Below are 19,430 nucleotides of genomic sequence, written 5' to 3'. Positions count from 1 at the left end.
ACTACCTCAAAATTACTCATTTATGACTAAGTGACAAAGGATTTTGACTTGTGAATCATCATTTTAGATAATATGTTAAAATCATGAGAGACTAGCACCAAGGCAAAAGTAAAATTTGTATTCATCATTATGATTGGAAAGTCACAATCAAGATAATAAATGGAGATTTTACATAATGAGACATATTTGTAGTTGTATGACTTCCCATGGGTATTTTTTAATGTTTATCACTCTCGAATCTTTCATCCATTTTCTCTTCCTGGCGGAAACAAAGTGCCCTCGGTTTATTTTTCTTCATTCGCTCACACGTATAGTTACAGAGTAAATGATTACAGGTGACACACCTGTAAAAACGGTATTCACGTTTCAAATAAGCTCGAGCTCGCCCCTTTTCAAACGCGTCTGTAGTACGCATGCGCCGGTCAGTGACGTGTCGAGAAGGTGTCAAACAGAGAGATGTAAAAATGACCGAAAACTCTCCAGATGAACTTAGTGAGATATGTAGTAGTCACCGGCGGCGGTAGTTTGGAAAATTCCCCCCCGGAACCACCCGTAGGTGTAGACTTCACAGACTAACTGCGCCTCTTCAGTTGAGTCGTGGAAATTCGGTTTAACTCACTTTTGAATCCGCGACATTGACCGTTGAGCTAACTTAGTTAGCGTCAGTTGAGCTAACCGGAGTCCGTAAACTAGCCAGACTGAACGGTAGCATGGGGACCGGCTTAGCTAACATTAACATGTAAGTTTTGTACAGCGGGTAGTGTAAACGTTAGCTAGCCACTTAGCTTAGATTTGTCGTTCATCTCGTTCACGTAGCGTTGAGTATCCAGCCGGGTGGCTGGCGGCAGGACCGATACCAAAGGGAGAAAAAGATGTCTCGGAGGCGGCTGGACAGTCGCAGCGGGCTCTCCGCGGGGCTGCTGGGCGAAATTCAGACCCCGATCAGCACGGAGCCGATGGAGAGTGTGTATGATACCACCGGGGAGCTGGGAAGGTGAGTCCCGAGGAGTCCGGGCAGAGGAGAGCTGTCTGCGGGAAGATTTGAAGCTCAGTTATGGACAATTTTAACGTTAAATCAGCAGGCTGTCACATGGCTAAGCTATATGAAGTGTAAAACTAGTATTTGAAATGAATGTAGTTCGTTAATAAGACGTTTTCAGGACTAACAGGACAGTAAAGACATTACACTAACTTACGGCCGAACAAGAATGTGTGCTGTGATGGCTTCAAACCACAGGACAGACCATAATTTACGATTGTTTAAAGCTTGCAAACTGTGAACAATGACAGTGTTTACGGAAACTTTATTAACGCGACAGCAGTGAGAGCCAGAGGGTGTGCCCGGCATTTCATTTATCACATCAAAGTTAGAGGACTTTACAGCAGTGTCATCTGTCATTTCTTATATGTATGTATGTACACACACACACACACACACACACACAGCGCATACGTCAGTCAGAAATGACATTGTCATACACATTTAGACTTTAGATGAGAGGAAAAACTCCACATATCACATATGGACAGCAGAAACATTCAAAGATAAGACTTTATTGATCCCACACCAGGTAAGACCTTAGAGCCAGCACGAGGTACAGACAGAAGGCTGGCACGAAGAGGTCAACACAAAGAGAGTACAGGATACAGAGAAGAAGAACAACTGTGTACATGTACGTTATGTACAGGGTAGAAAAATACTAACTGCCATAAGATTCCTGCTGCCACAGAAAGTACCAATATTCTCATGAGAAAAACTACTAATGTCATGTGTTGCGCTTGAGAAATGCTGAGTCTGTGTATTTGTACAGTATGTACAGTTAATGATAACAGTGTTGCCAACATGGATAATAAACAGTGTTATTGCACAGATGAGAGAAATATACAACAACTTAGAAACTGCACCAGATGAAATGGATAATGTGAGCATAAGTTAGCATTGATCACAGTAGTACAAAACAAAAAGTGGGTTTCTGATGTGGAACTGGGACAGACAGCATCAACACAGAGCTACAGTACATGATGCTGGTGATGGACACCCAGAAGAATGAAGAAAGTCTCTCAGAGGTGCCCTTTATCTCACCAGTAAAACACTCTGGATTCAAGTGTGTTTTGTTCATACTTTCTGTATTTGCCCTCATGAATAGCACAGATGATGTAATTCAGCACACGAACACTGCGTTAGGACTCTGGACTGTAAGCTCCAGCCTCTCGGTGCCAGCAGACCTGACTCCATGCTGCCACAGTAGACCTCTGTCATGTGTTTGGCACTGTGTGTCAGCCATGGCAACAGCTGATGGCTGAAGGCCGCTCCTACCAGCTCCGTGAGGTGTGTGTGGAGCGGTGTGTCACGCCGAGTGTGCTGTGTAATTCTGATGTCCAAACAGGAAGGAGGAAACGAGCACATGTGGAAAGCAGGCTTTAGAAAGAAGAAATGCCACTTCTGTTCGCTTATTTGTGTGCGGACTGTCAAAACAGGAAGTTCTGAGGTGCAGTATTTTCAAAAACATGATAAGAGCCACTTAAGTTTTACTTTGACCTTTAAAGGAATTAACATTAATTCCCAGTATTAAGTCAGTATGCATCAGTGACCTTTAGCAGTGGAAAATTCAGTTTCCCTATTCATCGTCAGGCTGCAGCTATCACTTCTAGTTATCATCAGTTAATCTCTTTCTATGATTTTATTAAACATTCATCAGTATTTTCTGTGTTGATACTGAATGACTGTCATTGTGAGCAGGGTCAGTCCCTGCGACTCTCGCTTTAGCAACTCATTTACTTCATGGTTGAGTCTGAGACGCTGAGTCCAGCGCTTGCAGGCTGCTGTTTCCAGCTAAAACAGCTCTTAAAACAGCTGTGTGTTACCTGCTCAGAACCAAACACCAGGCAGCGGCTCCCTCGGGGTCAGTACAAACACAGTGGGACTACGAGCGGCGAGGGTCAGCACCATTGTTCTGCTCTTTAAGGGAAGTCCTTCTGGGTCCCTAACCTTCACAGTCATCGCTCTGGGGCTCTTGTCACGCAGTTATTTTTGGACTTTTCTTTTGTCGCAGTCATTGTAAGGCCTTGCAGAGAAGTGTTTCCACGAGTTGCATAAAACATCAGCTGAATGCCAAAAGTTTTTTTAGTGAGGGCAAAGTCGGTTCTCCAGAGAGTTTGAGTTAATAATTTCTGATGTTTGTTGTCCAGGTGTAGCTGAGGAGATGAATCACAGTCTCAATAATTATCTTATAAAGAGTCACGTCACCATGTTAGAACAGCATGCCTTTCGTACTTGTCGCATTGCTGTTTTTCAGCATCATCAGCCATGATGAATTTTGACACTTTAATGTCGTAGCAGATAGTTTCTTCTCAGTCTTATGTAACATGAAGAATTACCCCAATAATCAAGACGTGGCAGCATCTAATGCCAGTATTTTTATGGCACCATTAGTCCCAATGCAGCAATCATTTACAAAGAGCAATCTGTCATCAGGGCTGCGAAACATACTGATTAATGCCATTTACTGTGTTTTATTTTGAAAGTGTTGTGAAAACATGTTGCCTCGGTTTGTGGTCTTCACCTCTCCTCGTCACCTTACGCTCCGCTGTGAGGAACGTCAGCGTGACGGCTCGTTTGGCATGCCCAGACCTTTATCATGACACATGTTGATACGGGACTTTCCATGTCACCCAGCCTCATGCGTAATATGTGACCTGTAACTACGCTAATGGGAGGGTGTTCGTAGAAGAAATCACTTAAATCTGATATCGTTTCATTTAAGGATCCCAGGTTTCTGATCTCTGTCAAACTGAAGGGTGCATCGTAACCACGTATGTCCACTCTCTGCTTCCTAGGGGGAAGTTTGCTGTGGTCAAGCACTGTGTCGAGAAGGCCACCGGGAAGGTGTTCGCGGCCAAATTCCTCCGGAAGAGGAGGCGAGGTCGCGACTGCCGGGCAGAAGTCATTCATGAGATGGCCGTCCTGGAGATGGCCCGTAACAACGCCCGAATTGTCAACCTGCACGCTGCTTATGAGACAGATCACGACATCGTCTTGGTGCTGGAATAGTGAGTTCACAGCAGAAACAGTAACATATCCTTTTACCCTTTTGATTCAGTACTGTATGCATTATATAACCTGCCTAACGCTGGATGTTTGTTTCTAAACAAGCAAAAACATGCACAGCACCAGCACTGTGATCCTGTAAGTGCCTGTTAAAGGGCAAAGTCCTGTTTGTCCAATCCCAAGGAGCTGCCACACTCTGCTCTTTTATGTAATTCTCATTCTTCCCAACAGGTTTATCAAGACTTGTTTCCAGACTAAAAGTCCCGTGTTAGCCAAAGCGTTGTACACTTTGACCCATGTTAGCCAGATTATTGAGCAGTTTGAGCTGAAAGTCCTGATCGCGCTGACCTGAATGAACGTCTTCTCAGCCATCATCATCATCATACTTTGTACCGTCAAAACAGAAACCTGTTGTGACCTAGTTTGGAAATAAGAACACGGTGTTTGTCTTCAGGTGAATTGCTCCGATGTTCTAACCACACCTTTAATACTTGTTGTTGGAGACACTTAAATCCCTTCCTGAGAGCAAAGACAGCCTGAAAAGCTGAACACCTCTCCGTGTTGATCTAAGTCAGCCTGGACAATTCGAGAGGGGCCCAGAGAAATGTCAGAGTGGAAACTTGTATAACCTGAAATGTAATAAAATCAGATTAGCTTTGTACTCTGGGCATGATTTTAGGGCTTTGTGTCAACTTTGGCTGACGTTCCTACCTCCAGTGCTTTACAGTGAGTAAGCAGGAAAGTGGTTTGAGGTTGCTTTCTTGCTCAATAACACTTTGCCAGGACATGCAGGATCAAACCAGTGACCCTCTGGCTATGGGCTGGCCACTAAAACCACCAGGCCACCCAGAAACCCTGGAGCACATCACGTTTTTGTTGCATCACACTCCATCTGCATTAAGTGCTCGTAGCCGGCCGTTTCACAAACAGTCTGTGTGTGTGTTTGTGTATTTACAGTGTGTGTGTCCGTGTGTGTGTGTGTTTTCTCTTCACCCAGTGCGGCAGGTGGAGAGATATTTGACCACTGTGTGTCTGAGGAGCTGCTGCCAGAGGCCCAGATCACCCGTCTGATCAGGCAAACACTGGAGGGAGTCCACCACCTCCACCAGAGCAACGTGGTGCACTTAGACCTGAAGGTCTGCACACACACACACACACACACACACACACACACACACACAGAAAATCACGTGCATGAGTGTAGCCGGAGCTGAGGGAATCTATTTTTACATGCTCACTCACTTTGCCACAGACCCCCATTAAATGATGCCCATGTGTCCCTTTTTTAGAGCAGCTGTGTGCTCAAAACCCCAAAATCCTATTTTCATGACACAGTTGAGCTCAGATCTGGGATTGGAGGCGGTAACAGAACTCTTCTCCCTGAGCACAGTGCAAACGGAGTGATTTGTGCCCTCCAGCTGCAGGTGGATCTCCATGTTTAAAACACTGACTGACACTGGTGCAAACTAGGTCAGAGGATTTTACACGACCGGTTCTTTCAGCGAGATGCTAATTGACATGGAGAACTGAGCAAACAGAACAAAGAAGCACAAAGCGTACTGTATGTTCTCCTGCAGAGAATGAAGCAATCACTCATAATGGCGTGTTTGCACAGTGTCGTATGGTTCATATATTTTCACTACTTAAGCAGAGAATCATGGTAGATGTGCTCTGAGGGGTAAACGCCTTCCTTGGAGGCCAAGAACAATATTGCACAAGTGTTCAAAGAGATCTTGAGGAGTTCAGATTTTGGTGAGAGGTTTTGAGGCCAGGTTTGAAGTGCGTCTTATCTCTGCAGAGCTTCAGCTGTCTGCCTCACGTCCTCTGTGCCTCCTGTTTGCTTTCTCCCAGCCCCAGAACATTCTCCTGACCAGCCTGTCTCCTCCAGGAGACATCAAGATCGTAGACTTTGGCCTGGCACGCAGGCTGGGTGCGGTCGGTGAGCTCAGAGAGATTCTTGGCACACCTGAGTATGTGGGTAAGTTGATTTCCATGAAACACGCTTTGATTTGTCAAAGACAGACGGGAAGGCATTAAAGTTAGTAACAATAGAGCTCCTCCAGAGTGAAACTGATCTTGCATAACACCAGCAGACAGAGCTCTGTAGGACGTCTCATGAAGTACGAGGCGTTTATGGTTATTGAGAAGTCCTTGGCATTCGTCTGCTGTCATTAGCATGCGTGTCACTGAGCTTATGGATGGAGGCAGTGAATACAACCCTCTGCCAGCTCCTCTGTGAGTTTAGTTTGTACATGACACCATTCAGGAAGCAGATAGGTTGATGAAAAACAGTGACAAAGAAACAGCTGAGATACAAAACGTCAGTCATGGTGAAATAAACCAAGGTGAGGTTTGAGGCGACACAGGAAATTACAAGAAGACTTTCTTGTAATATCGAGCGACAGCTGACTTCTTCTTTCATGTCGTCCAGCTCCAGAGATCCTGAATTACGAGCCAATCACAACAGCGACTGACCTGTGGTGAGTCCATTCTTGCAAAAGCTGCAGTGACTTCATTTTGGACGACGCGCAGCAGCTGTTTAAACATTTCTGAGCAGTTTGAGAAGGAGAAGGTGAAGCTGTGAGCGACGCTGCGACGCGCCGTCTCTGCAGCCTGTCACACCATCAGAGAGCTTGTTTTCAGACCTGCGCTGGGACTCTTAAACCTAATGATTTGTAAATGAAAATGAAGGTGATCCGTTTCAGTGTAACGCCACAAACCTCAAAGCAGCTCTGCAGAGCTAATGGCTGTTTACAGGTCGGGTAATGATTTTAATGGTCACCTTTGTTCTCACTGCTGCGCTCGTCCAAATGATGAAAATAGGCCTGATGTTGTTTTTATGGAAGAATTCAGCCTGTGCCGCTCAGTCGGCGTGTGGTGACGGCGTCCTGCGTGCCTGTGTGTGTCCCTCAGGAGCGTCGGCGTCATAGCCTACATGCTGGTGACGGGCGAGTCTCCGTTTGCCGGAGACGACAAGCAGGAGACGTTCCTGAACGTGTCCCAGGTCAGCGTGGACTACAGCAGGGACACCTTCTCCAGGGTGTCCGAGCTGGCTGTGGACTTCATCCGCAAGCTGCTGGTCAAAGCGCCAGAGTGAGTGAAGTCGCCTCAGACAGACGAGCAGAGACTGTCAGATGATTTATTTTGAATGGAATCAGTGGACAGTTAGCGCCGAGCTCTAAACTACAAGATGAGACATGGTTTCCACGAGGCGTCCCAGCCGTCATGTCGTACTTCATCTTTGACTGATTCTGCACACAAACACAGCTGAAACGTTTCTGCTCATATCTTTCCTTGGTGTTGTTTTTGGCCCTTTATAATTCATTTATCTACTTATGTGAGATTGATATCTGTTAAATGACGATGACGACACAAAGTAAACTTTGTTTTACTGGAACAGAGGTCACATGTAAGCCTGCTAATCACAGGTCAGTGATAGTAATGTAGCTGATCAAGCTAAAGTTAGCAGCACTGCCCACATTAAGTCCCTGTGTAGGAGGAAGAGGCTGATTCAGGATCAGTTCTGAGTCCTTTCAATCCCCCAGTTTTCTCCATCAGTCGAATGACGGACCAGCGGTGACGTTTTCTCCTCTGTCGTCACTTTTATTTTTTTCTGCTCGCAGCCCAAGTTTGTCTGGGAAAACGTTTGATTTCACGGGGAGTCGGATCTGCCTGACCAGAAACTCAACCTTGCTCAATTGTTCAAGTAATTTTTCAATCAAAAATGCCAAATTTGATGGTTTCAGCTTCTCAGATTTGCTTCCATCCCTTCTCATGCGTCATGGTAAATGACTTTTCTTTGAGTTTTGGACTGTTGGTCAGACAAAACGAGCATTTTAAGTGATGAAAAGGTGAAAGTTTTTTCATTTTTTAGGCCAAATGATTGAGTGAATAATCACAGGCTGTTGTCGGTGGTGTCTGTGTTTGACTGCAGGGACCGGCCCAGCGCTGCAGAGTGTATGAGCCACCCCTGGCTGTGGCAGCAGCAGTTCTGTCTGAGCCCCGACCCCACCGCCACCCGCCCCGTCCGCGACAGGAGCTGCGGCACCAAGTGGGCCGCCCCGCTCGAAGACCCCGAAGACAAGGAGAACTTCCTGGAGTCGCCCCACTCCCACGCAAAGAGGTTTCGCTTCGACGAGCAAACGCTCGCCGCTGGAGACGGCGACTTTTGAGACAGTGACGTCTGAGCGTTGAGGAGAAGTGTAAGCCAGCAGAATTCTTTTAAGCCTTCAGAAAACCAGCTGTCTGCTGCCGCTACTCAGAAGTACTTAGGCTGCGTCTCTGTTCCACTAATGTTCGACCACTCAGACCAAAGATAACCAGCTAAACTTTGACATCGCTGATCCGTCGCTGTTTGAAAGTGTGAAAGTTGTACAGTGTGTCTCACTTAATGCATTGTGTTTAACCTAAAGTATTTAATACATTTCATTGTTAAAATCTGTGGTGTTTTCAGAGGGCCGTCCATGTCCCGCTGAAGGCTAGCGTGGAGTATTTCTAGGGAAATCTATGCAACACTTCTCTCGTGCGTTTTAATCCTCTCAGCAAACCTTAAAGGAGTGCACTGCGCTCTCTGCCTTAAAGTCGGAAGTCAGTCACCGCGGCTGCTTACTGTTTCGTTGCACTTTTGTTTCAGCAGAACTGCCTGATAAGGAGATGAGCGCCTCTGCTATGAGGAAGTGTGATAGTGTCCTGATTTGCATGTTAAAAAGAACTCTGGGCGGCTGGACTGCAGCACTATGGGCTGTTGGCTCCAGCCTCTGTGTTTTCTTTCACGTGGGTTTTTATTCTTCAAACACGGTGCTGTCTGCGTCACAGCTCCGTCTCTGACTACCTGCATCGGTTCTGTATTCCACCTCCAAGCTGCACTTTCCAAACATCCAGCAGAGGCTCAGAGTAACACGAGCATATTACATTCCTTCTGTTTGCATTTCCCTCAGAGTCTCATCTCCTCCATGTCTGCAGTAAGACGAGTGTTTAAATTTAGCTCAGGGTTTTAGATGAAACTCATTTTAATAACCGTAGTTTAGTCCCCTTTCAGAGAGCTGAGAGGCTTCCACCTTCAGTGGCAGTGTTTGTGTTTTCTAGAAGAGACTGCCTGGACGGAGGAGCTTCAGCCGAGCAGCAAATCACGGCATTCCCACCATCTTTGTTTATCCTTCTGTACTAAGCTAGAAACTTAAAGCTGTAACGGCTCAAAAAGCCCCGTGACTCACGCCGTTCGCTGGCCACACCCGCGCTCACTGAAAGGATGTCCTCACAGAGCTGCAAGTTCCTCTTTGTTTGGGGAGAAACGCGACTCGAGCACTTAGTTCACGAGCACACGCATCGACCGATAAGCAAAACAGGAGGCGTGCATGTTCGAGCGGTTCAGTGCGTCCGTCACACCCTCGCCAAAGCCGTTCAGCTGCGCTCACTGACAGCTCGCCGTCTCGGTCAAGGTGCCTGAAGTGAGGCCTTCCTGTGGTTTTCGTCTCAGGGCGTGCTGCTCGCTCTCTGCTCACTGTGTTCTCTACTCTTAATGTTATTCTTACAGGCCTATTATTATTATTATTTATGTGCTGGACTTCTACTTTATATTTTTATGTAAATGTGCTCACATGTCTTATAAGGAAGTGTTGAGATTATAGTGGGTAATTTAGGATGATCAAGGTGTTATTTAAAATAAGTTGCTGTTGTGGTCGCAGTGTATGGAGTAAGAAATGGAAATGTTTGACTGCAGCCAGTTGGGAGGACGAAGGCGAGGATTAGTTTTTAGGTGGTACTGGGAAGTAAAGCAAACATGGAGATGAGTCAGATGGTTTTAGTCAGGAGGAGGGTGATTAAACACGTTGATGGAGCTGGAAATGTGTCGTGAAAGAAGCATTTAAAGGAAGACTTTGACATTTTGGGGAATATTTCCCAAAATGTGGAAGTGCTCCTTTAGGTTGAGACGTTGAGTGTTCAGATATGTCGGCATGAAAGGCTTTTGAGGTGCTGAGAGAGTGGGACTGATGTTTTCTAAAGAGACGGATGTTTGTCCCGTGAAGCTGGCAGAGCCTTCGCTTAATGTGAAACTTGAGGTGCTATTGATTCACAGGATTTGCGTCTTTTGTTGGAGTAAGACTCGAATGAAAACGCCTCGCCTCTCCTAAAGTGCAGATTCTGATTTCTGTCGAGCTCCAGTGAAACATTCCTCTTTTTGTTCGGAGGTGCCATTCTGAATAAGGCCACATGGCGTTTTTGTTTGTTGTTGTCACCGGCTGGTACAATGGGCTTTGTGTCGGGAGCTGGGCGTCTCCAGCCACGGCCGCGCTCTCATCTGTATGCTGTCATCCTGAAAAACTGGAACGCCACACTGTAAAAGATTTCATCTCAACCAGTGATTTAAGTCTCACCGAGTCAGCAGATTCTACTCGAGCTTGTCGTAAGAACTTTGTCCAAGCAGCTGGGAAGTATATCAGTTTGATGTATCAGGAAATAAGCTTGAATCTTACTTTTCAAAGTCTGCCCTGCTCTGTCTGATACCTCTCCAAACAGATGAGTGTGTGGAAATAATCTCGATCCAGGCTGAAAGGAGGCGGTTTGACGCGGGAAGTTTCTCAGCTGCAGCTAAAAAAAAAAAAAAGATTTTAAAACTTGACGGGTAGCTTAACCTCGAGGGAGAGGATGGACTTGTTTTGCAGCGCAGTGATGTCAGGGATCTCGCCTTGCAGGATGACGAAATGCTCCAACGCGTCGGACAAAGTGCCTCGTGTTCGCTGCCGTCGTCTGTCACTTGAACATGACTTACGCTGCGGTGTTGATTTTCTTCTTTTGTACAGCTATTGTACTGTTATTTTCAGCAGCTAGTCACTCGGTGGCCTGTGTGTGTGCGCGCGTGTGTGTGTGTGTGTGTGTGTGTGTGTGTGTGTGTGTGTGTGTGTGTGTGTGTGACAGTGCTCAGCTGGCATTCAGGCCGTCATCCTCGAGAAGCGGCGCACCGGTGATATCAACATACCTGTTTGTTGTGTGAGACTGAAGGAAACTGTAGTCAAACCAGCCACAAGCACAAGCAAATAAATGTTCAAGAGACGGATGTTTATTTTGCATTTTATATTTTTTTAATGTATGAGCATTCTGATTGCATCTGAAATGACTAAAAAAAAGACATAATCCGTATTGTATTCTGATCAACTGCAGGCTAATATGTAAGCATCACAAAGCAAACTGAAAAGCTCATTAAAGGTTGTAGAAAATATGCGACTGAGTGTTCGATGTTGTTGTCGTCGTCTTGAGTCGATCGGTGCAGAACAGGCTCTTTGTACTCCTCTGCACTGCTGCCACCTGCTGCTTCCACACAGCTCAACCAAACAGCTCGCTGTCAGCTGCCGACACACACACTTCTGTGTTTCACCCTCTCATCGCAGGCCAGGCTCGGCCTCAACACGACACAACAGCACGGTGACTGGATGTTCTATTAGCAAGCAGGTGACTTCAAATGATGCGTGTTTTCTTGGCTGTGCACTTGCTAAACACCTTTTCAAAACTCTCATCTGCCTCCTCATCGACTCACAGGGATTTTAAGCAGCACGACATACAGCAAGTAGTAAACACAATGGAATGATCTGAAGTTACATTCAGCAAAACCAGTTACAGCCATCAGCGTAGTGCAAAGACTATGTAAGATTACATAGAGGTTAATACATCAGAGACTGACACACATGCTGCCACATTCCCATAAACTAGCAAGTGTGTGTGTTTTTACACATTAATGAACAAAGGAACAACACATTTCTGCCACAGTGAGGAAAACAGTCACTGACATTACGACAGTTTGTCTTTTCTTTTTTTAAACAAAAAAGGTAATTTGGTATATTGTCAAAGCAAAAATGCAGAAAGATCCAATCGAAAAGAGCAAATTAACGAGCAATAGTTAAAAAAAAAAAAGTAAAAACAGGGAAAGTTGATCATGAAATGAGTTCAACAGTTCGTTCTTAAACTTTAAAATCTCCCTTCAACGTCCACACGATCTTCACCAGCAGCAGAAAACATCATGTGATATGATCGAAAGCTCCAGAAAGCCTACTAAATGGACCTCGAAGGGCGACCGTGCTGTCGGCTGCAGTCACGTGACCTTTAAACGAAAAGGTCGGAGGAACTATTGGTGGAAAATCCACCAACTTTCGGACCGAGCAGTCATTCATTCATTCATTCATTCGTTCATTCATTAGCTTCAGTTTAAATACAATCACGAATCACGACTGAGAATCCGACTGATGAAGTCCGAGAGTGTAAAGTTCAGACATTCACACATTCAGGTGTCTAAAAGGAGCTCAAAAGTAACTAGAAGTGCAGGTATGAAGAGAATGTAATAGATTACTCTTAAGTTTAAATTTAAATAAATCACAAAGTTACACAATTAACTTAAATTAAACACAATCCAACATGAATCACTTGTTTCCACATTGACGGCGACAAAAAGCTTTAAATCCAAAGTAAAAGGTCACGTTGAGCCTGAAGAATAAAGAGGGAGGAAGACCATTTTCATACCTGCATGTTCCTACTCAGGGCCGCGGCAGCAGGGGAAAGACCCCCAGCATTCAGACTCGGATCAAGTGCGTTTAGCAGTAAAAAGTACACCAGCATCTGTCACATGCTCTCAACTCTGAGCCCTTAAACATAGAAAAATGAGGTATGACCAGCACATCAATCTGCATCCTTAATATATAATTTAAAGCGCTCAGTGACGTTCAGCTCACCACCGAACTCAGAACTCCTGGATGACCCTGAAGTGGTTCTCGATGGAGGGGGGCTCGTCCTCAAAGTGCAGCTTCTTGTTCGGACAGACGCCGAACTCCTCCAGGGTCTTGATGAAGTATCCGTACTCGCGGCCCACCCAGGCCCGCATCGGGTCGCACACCTCGTAAGGGGTCACGTGAGCGTGAATGGACACGCCGCTGGAGGCGAGCTCCTTCAGCACCTGCTTGTCCGTCACCCAGGTCTCACTGCCCCCGGGGTGGCCGCCGTCCAGCCAGTACATGTCCGTGATGCGTTTGACGAAGTGGGACACCTGGGGGTCGGCGCGGGCCCCGGACAGCTCGTACACCAGCTGGTTCAGGACCACGCAGCCTTTGCTGAAGCCCACCAGCGCGAGGGAGAACCCTGAGGGGATGCTGTCGGCGCCTCCCTGTGGCTGGAGGGGGTGTGGCAGGTCGGCTCGCTCCATGGCGTGGCTCAGCAGGGCCCTGCGATCGGAGAAGCCGTTCAGACTACGACACACAGACTCTTACTATACAACCACCGAGCAGTAAACACTCATTTAGTGAAGCTCATAATGTTCAGGTGATGATTCTGCTCAGTGGTGACTTCAGATGGTGGTAACCATCTATTTGTGACCTCTGTTCTTTACATGCACAGCAGCTTTTCTGCGCTTGGTGTATGATTTCATGACATGATGCTGACAGCAACTACTGTAAATAACAAGTCCAAAGGCAGCAACACACGTGACTTCTATGAAGTTAAACATGCAAATGTAAGTGTAAAAATGAGACGATGAGTTTTTTTTTTTATGAGTTTGAAAATCAACCTGAGGCCAGGCTGCATGGCCTTCGTATTGTCAGGTGTTTCTATTATTTTGTACACCCCCTCTTGCTGAGTGTGCTGGAGTTTGAACACTTTCTTGATGAGCAACTCACAAGACAAACAGTATGAAAGATGTCTGAATGGCTACAGTATAAGACACTGCAAGCTATTTCAGAGATGTGTGTATATGTATATATATACACACACACACACACACACACACACACATAAACACATGCATACATACATACATACATACATACATACATATATACACACACATACATATATACATACATACAGACACACACAAACATACACACACACACATACATACATGCACACACATACATACATATGTACATACACACACAAACATACATATATATATACATACATACACACACACACATTTATACATACACACATACATATATACACACACACGGATGCATACATATATACATACACATTTATATATACATACATACATGCACACACATTTATACATACACACACATACATACATGCACACACATACATACACACACTTTTACATACATACACAAATACATATATGCATACACACAAACATTTATACATATATACATACACTCATACATGCACATACATATATACATACACACACACATTTATACACATATACATACACACACACACACACACAAACATACATACATACATACGTACATACATACACGCACACACAATTATACCTACACACACACATACATACATATATGCATACACACACACACACACACAAACACACACATACACACATACATACATGCACACACATAGACATATATATACACACATATATGACTGATGATTTTTGGAAATATCTGCTTATTCTGAACGTGATGCAGCTCCTCTGAAAAAACAAACCTGAGGTGGCGAAACGCTCCAAAGCCAGGTGAGTACGGCGAGTGCTCCGGAGCCCCGAACATGTTGCTCTCCACGAAGTTGTGGTAGCAGCTGAACTTGTGGAGATACATGCGGGAAGCTCGGACCACCCAAACGTGTCGGTCGGGGAAACGGCGGCCCAGGGTGAGCGCGACCTGCTCCAGACTCCAGCAGAGCCACTGGGATCCCTCAGGCTGCAGGGCCATCTGCTCCTGGAAGTTCTGCACAGACACCAAACACAGACGGAGACCGTTCACAGCTGCAGGACACGACTCAGATACCACTCCAACAAGGACAACGACAACAACAACAACAACAACATTAACAACAACAACAACACAACAACAATAATAAACTTGATTCTCTTCGTAGAGGAACTGCAGCTCAAAGCGCTTTACACCACAGAAATCACATGCACCAAACGATTTCTACAGAAAAGACAAAATGGTGATGAAAAGCACAAAGGTTTCACTACCAGGACGTCATGGCTAGATGAAATTTGGGCTTTGACACACCTTTCCTTCAGTGATGGAGTCTTCGATCGTGGCACATTTTCATGTGATTAACTTCAATGGACGTATGTTCAGTGAAAAAATGTGTTCAATACTTATTTCCCGACTGTATACTCATGATCACTATGCATTTGTTTGTGCACATACATCCCTAAATCCCACAGTTGACCTAAAATGAGCTTCTTCGTCGGCGTGGTGATGATGTTTACAGCTTGCAGATGAAGTGCTGTAGCATGAACGCACACAGCTGGGAAGGCGAGCGGGTTGCTCTGGCAGTTATTGAGCCTTCAAAAGCTAAAAATTCACAAGGCTAAAAGAAAACATTCCCCCAAAAAGACTCTAAAAGTCAAAGATGCTTGAATAAAAAAGCTGGCTTCAATCTGCGAGCCAAACAATGAATGCTTCCTTCTGTAGCCTGTCCTGATAACAGCCGTGGCGAGAGTCCTCACACACATCCGTCCATCTTTGACACACTTCGTTAGTTTCATCAGCAGCATCTCCTCAGTCTGCTGTCAGGCTGTGTGGTCCTCAACACAATGACCTCATTCATTTTATTTACATGGAAACATCACTGGGACAGCGTCCTGTGCATACGAACGTCTCCCGGCAAATACCGGCACACTGTGGGAATATCAACGCTCGCCTGGAAAGACGCCTAATGAAATGCAAATGAGGCCCATGAATAGCCGGATTGGGCACTGGGGAAGCTCTAATAAATGAGGGCAGTTCTTCAATTCCTGAAAGCAATTAGAAAAGAAAACAAACGGGCGACGTTTAATCTTCTTTTACTCCTCCATATTTTTTAAGTGACCCTTCCGTAATCTGGCAACAGCAGCAATTAAGAGGTTTGGCTCGACCACGTCTGCTCTTTAAAGCAGTTCACTCAGAGCTGCACATGTTCACACACACACACACGTCTCAGGGGGAAAATACAATGTGAAGCAGTGTTCATGTACACACATGCATCCACACACATCACAAACTGGACCTTCGTGGCCTTTGGGTAGAAATCTGAGGTTTGTGGACCAACGAATGGACAGATTTTGTGGAGCGACAGGTTTGATGACGCCTCCTGTAACCGTGAGTTATGGATGGACGGGGGCGTGGCTAAAGTCTACAGGTGGGGCTACCTCGAGAATGAAAAGGAACCCTGCTCGGTCCAATGACGCCCACCAGAAGTGTCATCGACAACCGGTGCATGAGTTATGACAGGAGACGTGGCAAAATGGTGTGTGTGCCTGTGTGTTAGTCACACTGTGGGGACATAAATCTGTTCACACAGTCACACTGTGGGGACTTGCCATACTTGTGGGGGCAGAATGCAGGTCCCCAGAGTGAAGATCATTGGTTTTTAGGGTGAAGACAGCAGTGACTGATAAAAACGAAGAGCCTCAAAACAGCTAAAGCTCATGATGTTTTCTCAGGTCTTCTGTTCTTATTTTTTATTGAGAATATTTTCATGATACAGTTTGAGTCTATTTATGACTAGACAGAAATTAGAAATGTTAAACTGAAGTAATTTACTACGTTCGTATCTTAATACATGTCTATGCTTTCCAAAAAAAGATACTGTTTGTTTCCTGCGGTGCAGACGACTGCAGGGAAGCAGGTGTCAATAATACAATATATTCAGACACATCAGGCCCAAACATTGCTGCCTTTATCTAATTACTGACATGAAGATTTGGTTCATTTTCTAGTAGTTTCTGCTGATAGAAAGGATCTGCACAGATCAACGTGGCGTCACACTGAACGCTTTGTTACAGCCTCGTCTCAGAGGTTGAACACATGTTGTGGAGGTGTTACTCCAGCGTGTTACATGTGGAATTCTGGGAATCTGAGTATAGTAAACTTCAGCTCCCACTCAAACAGGAAGTGCACCGCCTCTGCAGTGTGGCCTCCACTCATTATCCACCTTTCTCCACAGGTAGACAGGCAGTCTTTGCACCTGTAGCTTTATACTCTGCTTACTATGCTTCAGCTTGGCGCTGGAAAGGCTCCTTTCAGCTGGATTTTGTGACTTATTACTGACTGATTACTGAGCTGTGTTGTTCACAGATGAAGGCTCATACAGTAAAAATAAACTTAACTTGATATCAATGCAGCTCAGAGCAGCCACGTGTGACGGGGTCAGATATCTGCCATCATGTTAAAAACCTCTCTCTGACTTTCTGATTTCATCTCCTGTGTGATTTCTGAGATGCAGATCTGCACAGTGACCTACATACTCTGCTGCTAAAGTGGGAAACAAGTAATACAAGTCCGTCCAAATGTGTGTGTATGTGCAACAAAATGCAGGTGATTCCTTTGGTCCTGGGAGGTTTTTTTATGATGCAGCAAAACCAAGAAGATAACCTTTCCCGGCACCCATGAGGTGTCACACCATGTTTAAAAGCTATAAAAAGCTTTTTTATGTCTGCAGAACACATGACAGTTACCTGAAACTCACATGGCTTTTAGTATGCATAAGTGAGCCATGTGGCTGCACATGATAATAATAATGAACTTTAATTGTACGGCACCTTTCATACAGGAGTTGCAGCTCAAATCGGTTTACAAGTACACAGTGACACGACTTGTACAGCCGCTTAATCTTATTTAAAATGTCCCAAATGTCAATGACATCCAAAACCTATAGACATCGCAAAAACAGCTTTGTGAAGCTAAAAGTGTCATGTCATGTCTTCACTTCCTGACTCAGGGCTGAAACTTTTGTCCTTTGCCTCGTGCTTCTGCACAGCATTTCTTTAAATTGTTGTATTTTACTTCATTTTCATGCCAACTGCACTACTTGTATGTATTTCTATTTTGAAAATTATGACTATTTGCACTTCTGGTTGGATGCTAAACTGCATTTCGTTGTCTTTGTGCTGCACTGATGATGACAATAAAGTTGAATCTAATCTAAATTGATGCAATAAATGTACTCTGTACTTAACTTTATTGTATTACTCTTCAGTGTGTTTATTAACCACTTTATGTTATATATTGTCTTCATTTTATCTGTCTGTTGATCTATCTATTCGACATTGTTTCTTATTTCTACTATTATCATCAAGTGGGTTTTATTCTACATCTTATTTTGCATTAATTTTCTATTCCTGTTTCTGTGTTCTTTCTGTATTTTCCTGTGAAGCACTTGGTGCAGTGCACATGTACTTTCTTTGTTGAAAAGCACTTTAGGCAGAAATTCCTATATTAAAGGTGCTATGCAAATAAAGTTTATTATTATTATTATTATTATTATTATTATTATTGAAATCACAAGCACCAGCGCTTCATTCCCACCTGCCGGTATCCATCATTGAACTGGTATGAACCCTGACAGGGTGTACTTATCAATAAGGTCTAATAAAATGGAAATGTTATCAGAGCCTTGTCTCTGTATCATCTCTCAGCGGTTTAAATGGTTCATTTAGGCCAGTCATCGTCTTTCTGACGACCCCTCCCTGTTCCACAGACCCTCCATCACTCTCACCTGAATATCCCCGTGGAAAAACACCACATGCTTGTTACTGCTCTTCTCCTTTGGCTCTGAAGCAGTCTGGTCGTCCGCATCAGGCCGGAGGAGCAGCAGGTCGTTCACTCGGTTCGGCGCGTATCCGGGCACCGCGAGCAGCTTCTGGAGCCTCTGGCTCCCAGAGCGTGCATCCCGGCTGGCTGATGCATGCAGCCCCCGAGAATCAGTGGATGTCGTCGCTGTCACGGAGGTCATCGTTTTGGCCACAGTTATTAGAGCGAAACCCACCGCAACTGCTCGGGTGGCTAACATGAACTTTAGATATAAGAAAATGATTCGGCGTTTTTCCTTCTCACTCCATGCCGCTCCTGTCAGCTAGCTAACCAACTACCGATAGCAGCATCTGCTAGCATAGCATCGCCGTATCTGCGTCAGAACAAGGAGCCTTTATTTGGCTATAAACGACATTTTATCATTACGAACTGTGTCGTATTCGTCGCCTGTCTCACATTGTAGCAGTCTCAGAAGAAACTCTTGCACTAGTTACTCAATTCTGACAGTTCTGGGTCTTTTTGTCCACGAAGAGGCGCTGTTTGTCAAACACACAGCCACCATCAATAGCTGCTAGCTAACGCTGCTTCCTGAGAAGCAAACCATCAACTCTTCTGCGCATGTCCCTTTTCCCCTAAAGAGACTACAGCGAGGATGGTGGCAAGATAATGCTCTCGTGTGTACTTCCTGTTTTGACGAAAGTATGACGGACTAAGTTACAATTTATTGCTGACATTTTTAAACAAATGCAGGAAATAAATACATAAAGGATTTAAATTCTGGACTTAAAAATGTTTAGAATCGAATCTATTTGTTGATTTAATTATCTATTATTTTTTTATACATTCAACCATTTGGTTCTAAAAAATATATTGTTTTTATTTACTGG

The 19,430-nt window shown here is 44.8% G+C and overlaps 2 protein-coding genes across 2 annotated transcripts; one reads left to right on the top strand and one right to left on the bottom strand.

Annotated features, from left to right (window-relative positions):
* The first annotated feature begins 430 nt into the window (after positions 1-430).
* On the top strand, positions 431-11,264 carry stk17b (serine/threonine kinase 17b (apoptosis-inducing)). Its single transcript, XM_076746596.1, has 7 exons — positions 431-994; positions 3,838-4,050; positions 5,046-5,184; positions 5,900-6,026; positions 6,480-6,528; positions 6,962-7,141; positions 7,983-11,264. Exons 1-7 carry the CDS (start codon positions 873-875, stop codon positions 8,218-8,220), a joined length of 1,068 nt encoding a protein of 355 aa, XP_076602711.1. The 5' UTR covers positions 431-872; the 3' UTR covers positions 8,221-11,264.
* On the bottom strand, positions 11,130-19,177 carry c13h2orf69 (chromosome 13 C2orf69 homolog). The gene is made up of 4 exons (XM_076746597.1): positions 18,509-19,177; positions 14,501-14,739; positions 12,766-13,251; positions 11,130-12,678 (listed from the first exon to the last, which is right to left on the bottom strand). The coding sequence occupies exons 1-3, from the start codon at positions 18,800-18,802 to the stop codon at positions 12,774-12,776; spliced, it is 1,011 nt and encodes a 336-aa protein (XP_076602712.1). The 5' UTR covers positions 18,803-19,177; the 3' UTR covers positions 11,130-12,678; positions 12,766-12,773.
* Between the last annotated feature and the right edge of the window lie 253 nt (positions 19,178-19,430).

Source organism: Chaetodon auriga, chromosome 13 (assembly GCF_051107435.1).
Source record: "Chaetodon auriga isolate fChaAug3 chromosome 13, fChaAug3.hap1, whole genome shotgun sequence".
NCBI classification, from domain to species: Eukaryota; Metazoa; Chordata; class Actinopteri; order Chaetodontiformes; family Chaetodontidae; genus Chaetodon; species Chaetodon auriga.
Note: the sequence above shows the minus strand (reverse complement) of the source record. Positions and strands in the feature narration are given on the sequence as shown.

Coding starts and splice junctions, on each gene's coding strand:
- stk17b (XM_076746596.1), top strand. CDS start 873: ATGTCTCGGAGGCGGCTGGACAGTCGCAGCGGGCTCTCCGCGGGGCTG. Junction 995..3,837: donor ACCACCGGGGAGCTGGGAAG/GTGAGTCCCGAG, acceptor TCTGCTTCCTAG/GGGGAAGTTTGCTGTGGTCA. Junction 4,051..5,045: donor ATCGTCTTGGTGCTGGAATA/GTGAGTTCACAG, acceptor CTCTTCACCCAG/TGCGGCAGGTGGAGAGATAT.
- c13h2orf69 (XM_076746597.1), bottom strand. CDS start 18,802: ATGTTAGCCACCCGAGCAGTTGCGGTGGGTTTCGCTCTAATAACTGTG. Junction 14,740..18,508: donor TTTTCCACGGGGATATTCAG/GTGAGAGTGATG, acceptor GTGTCTGTGCAG/AACTTCCAGGAGCAGATGGC. Junction 13,252..14,500: donor GGAGCGTTTCGCCACCTCAG/GTTTGTTTTTTC, acceptor CTCCGATCGCAG/GGCCCTGCTGAGCCACGCCA.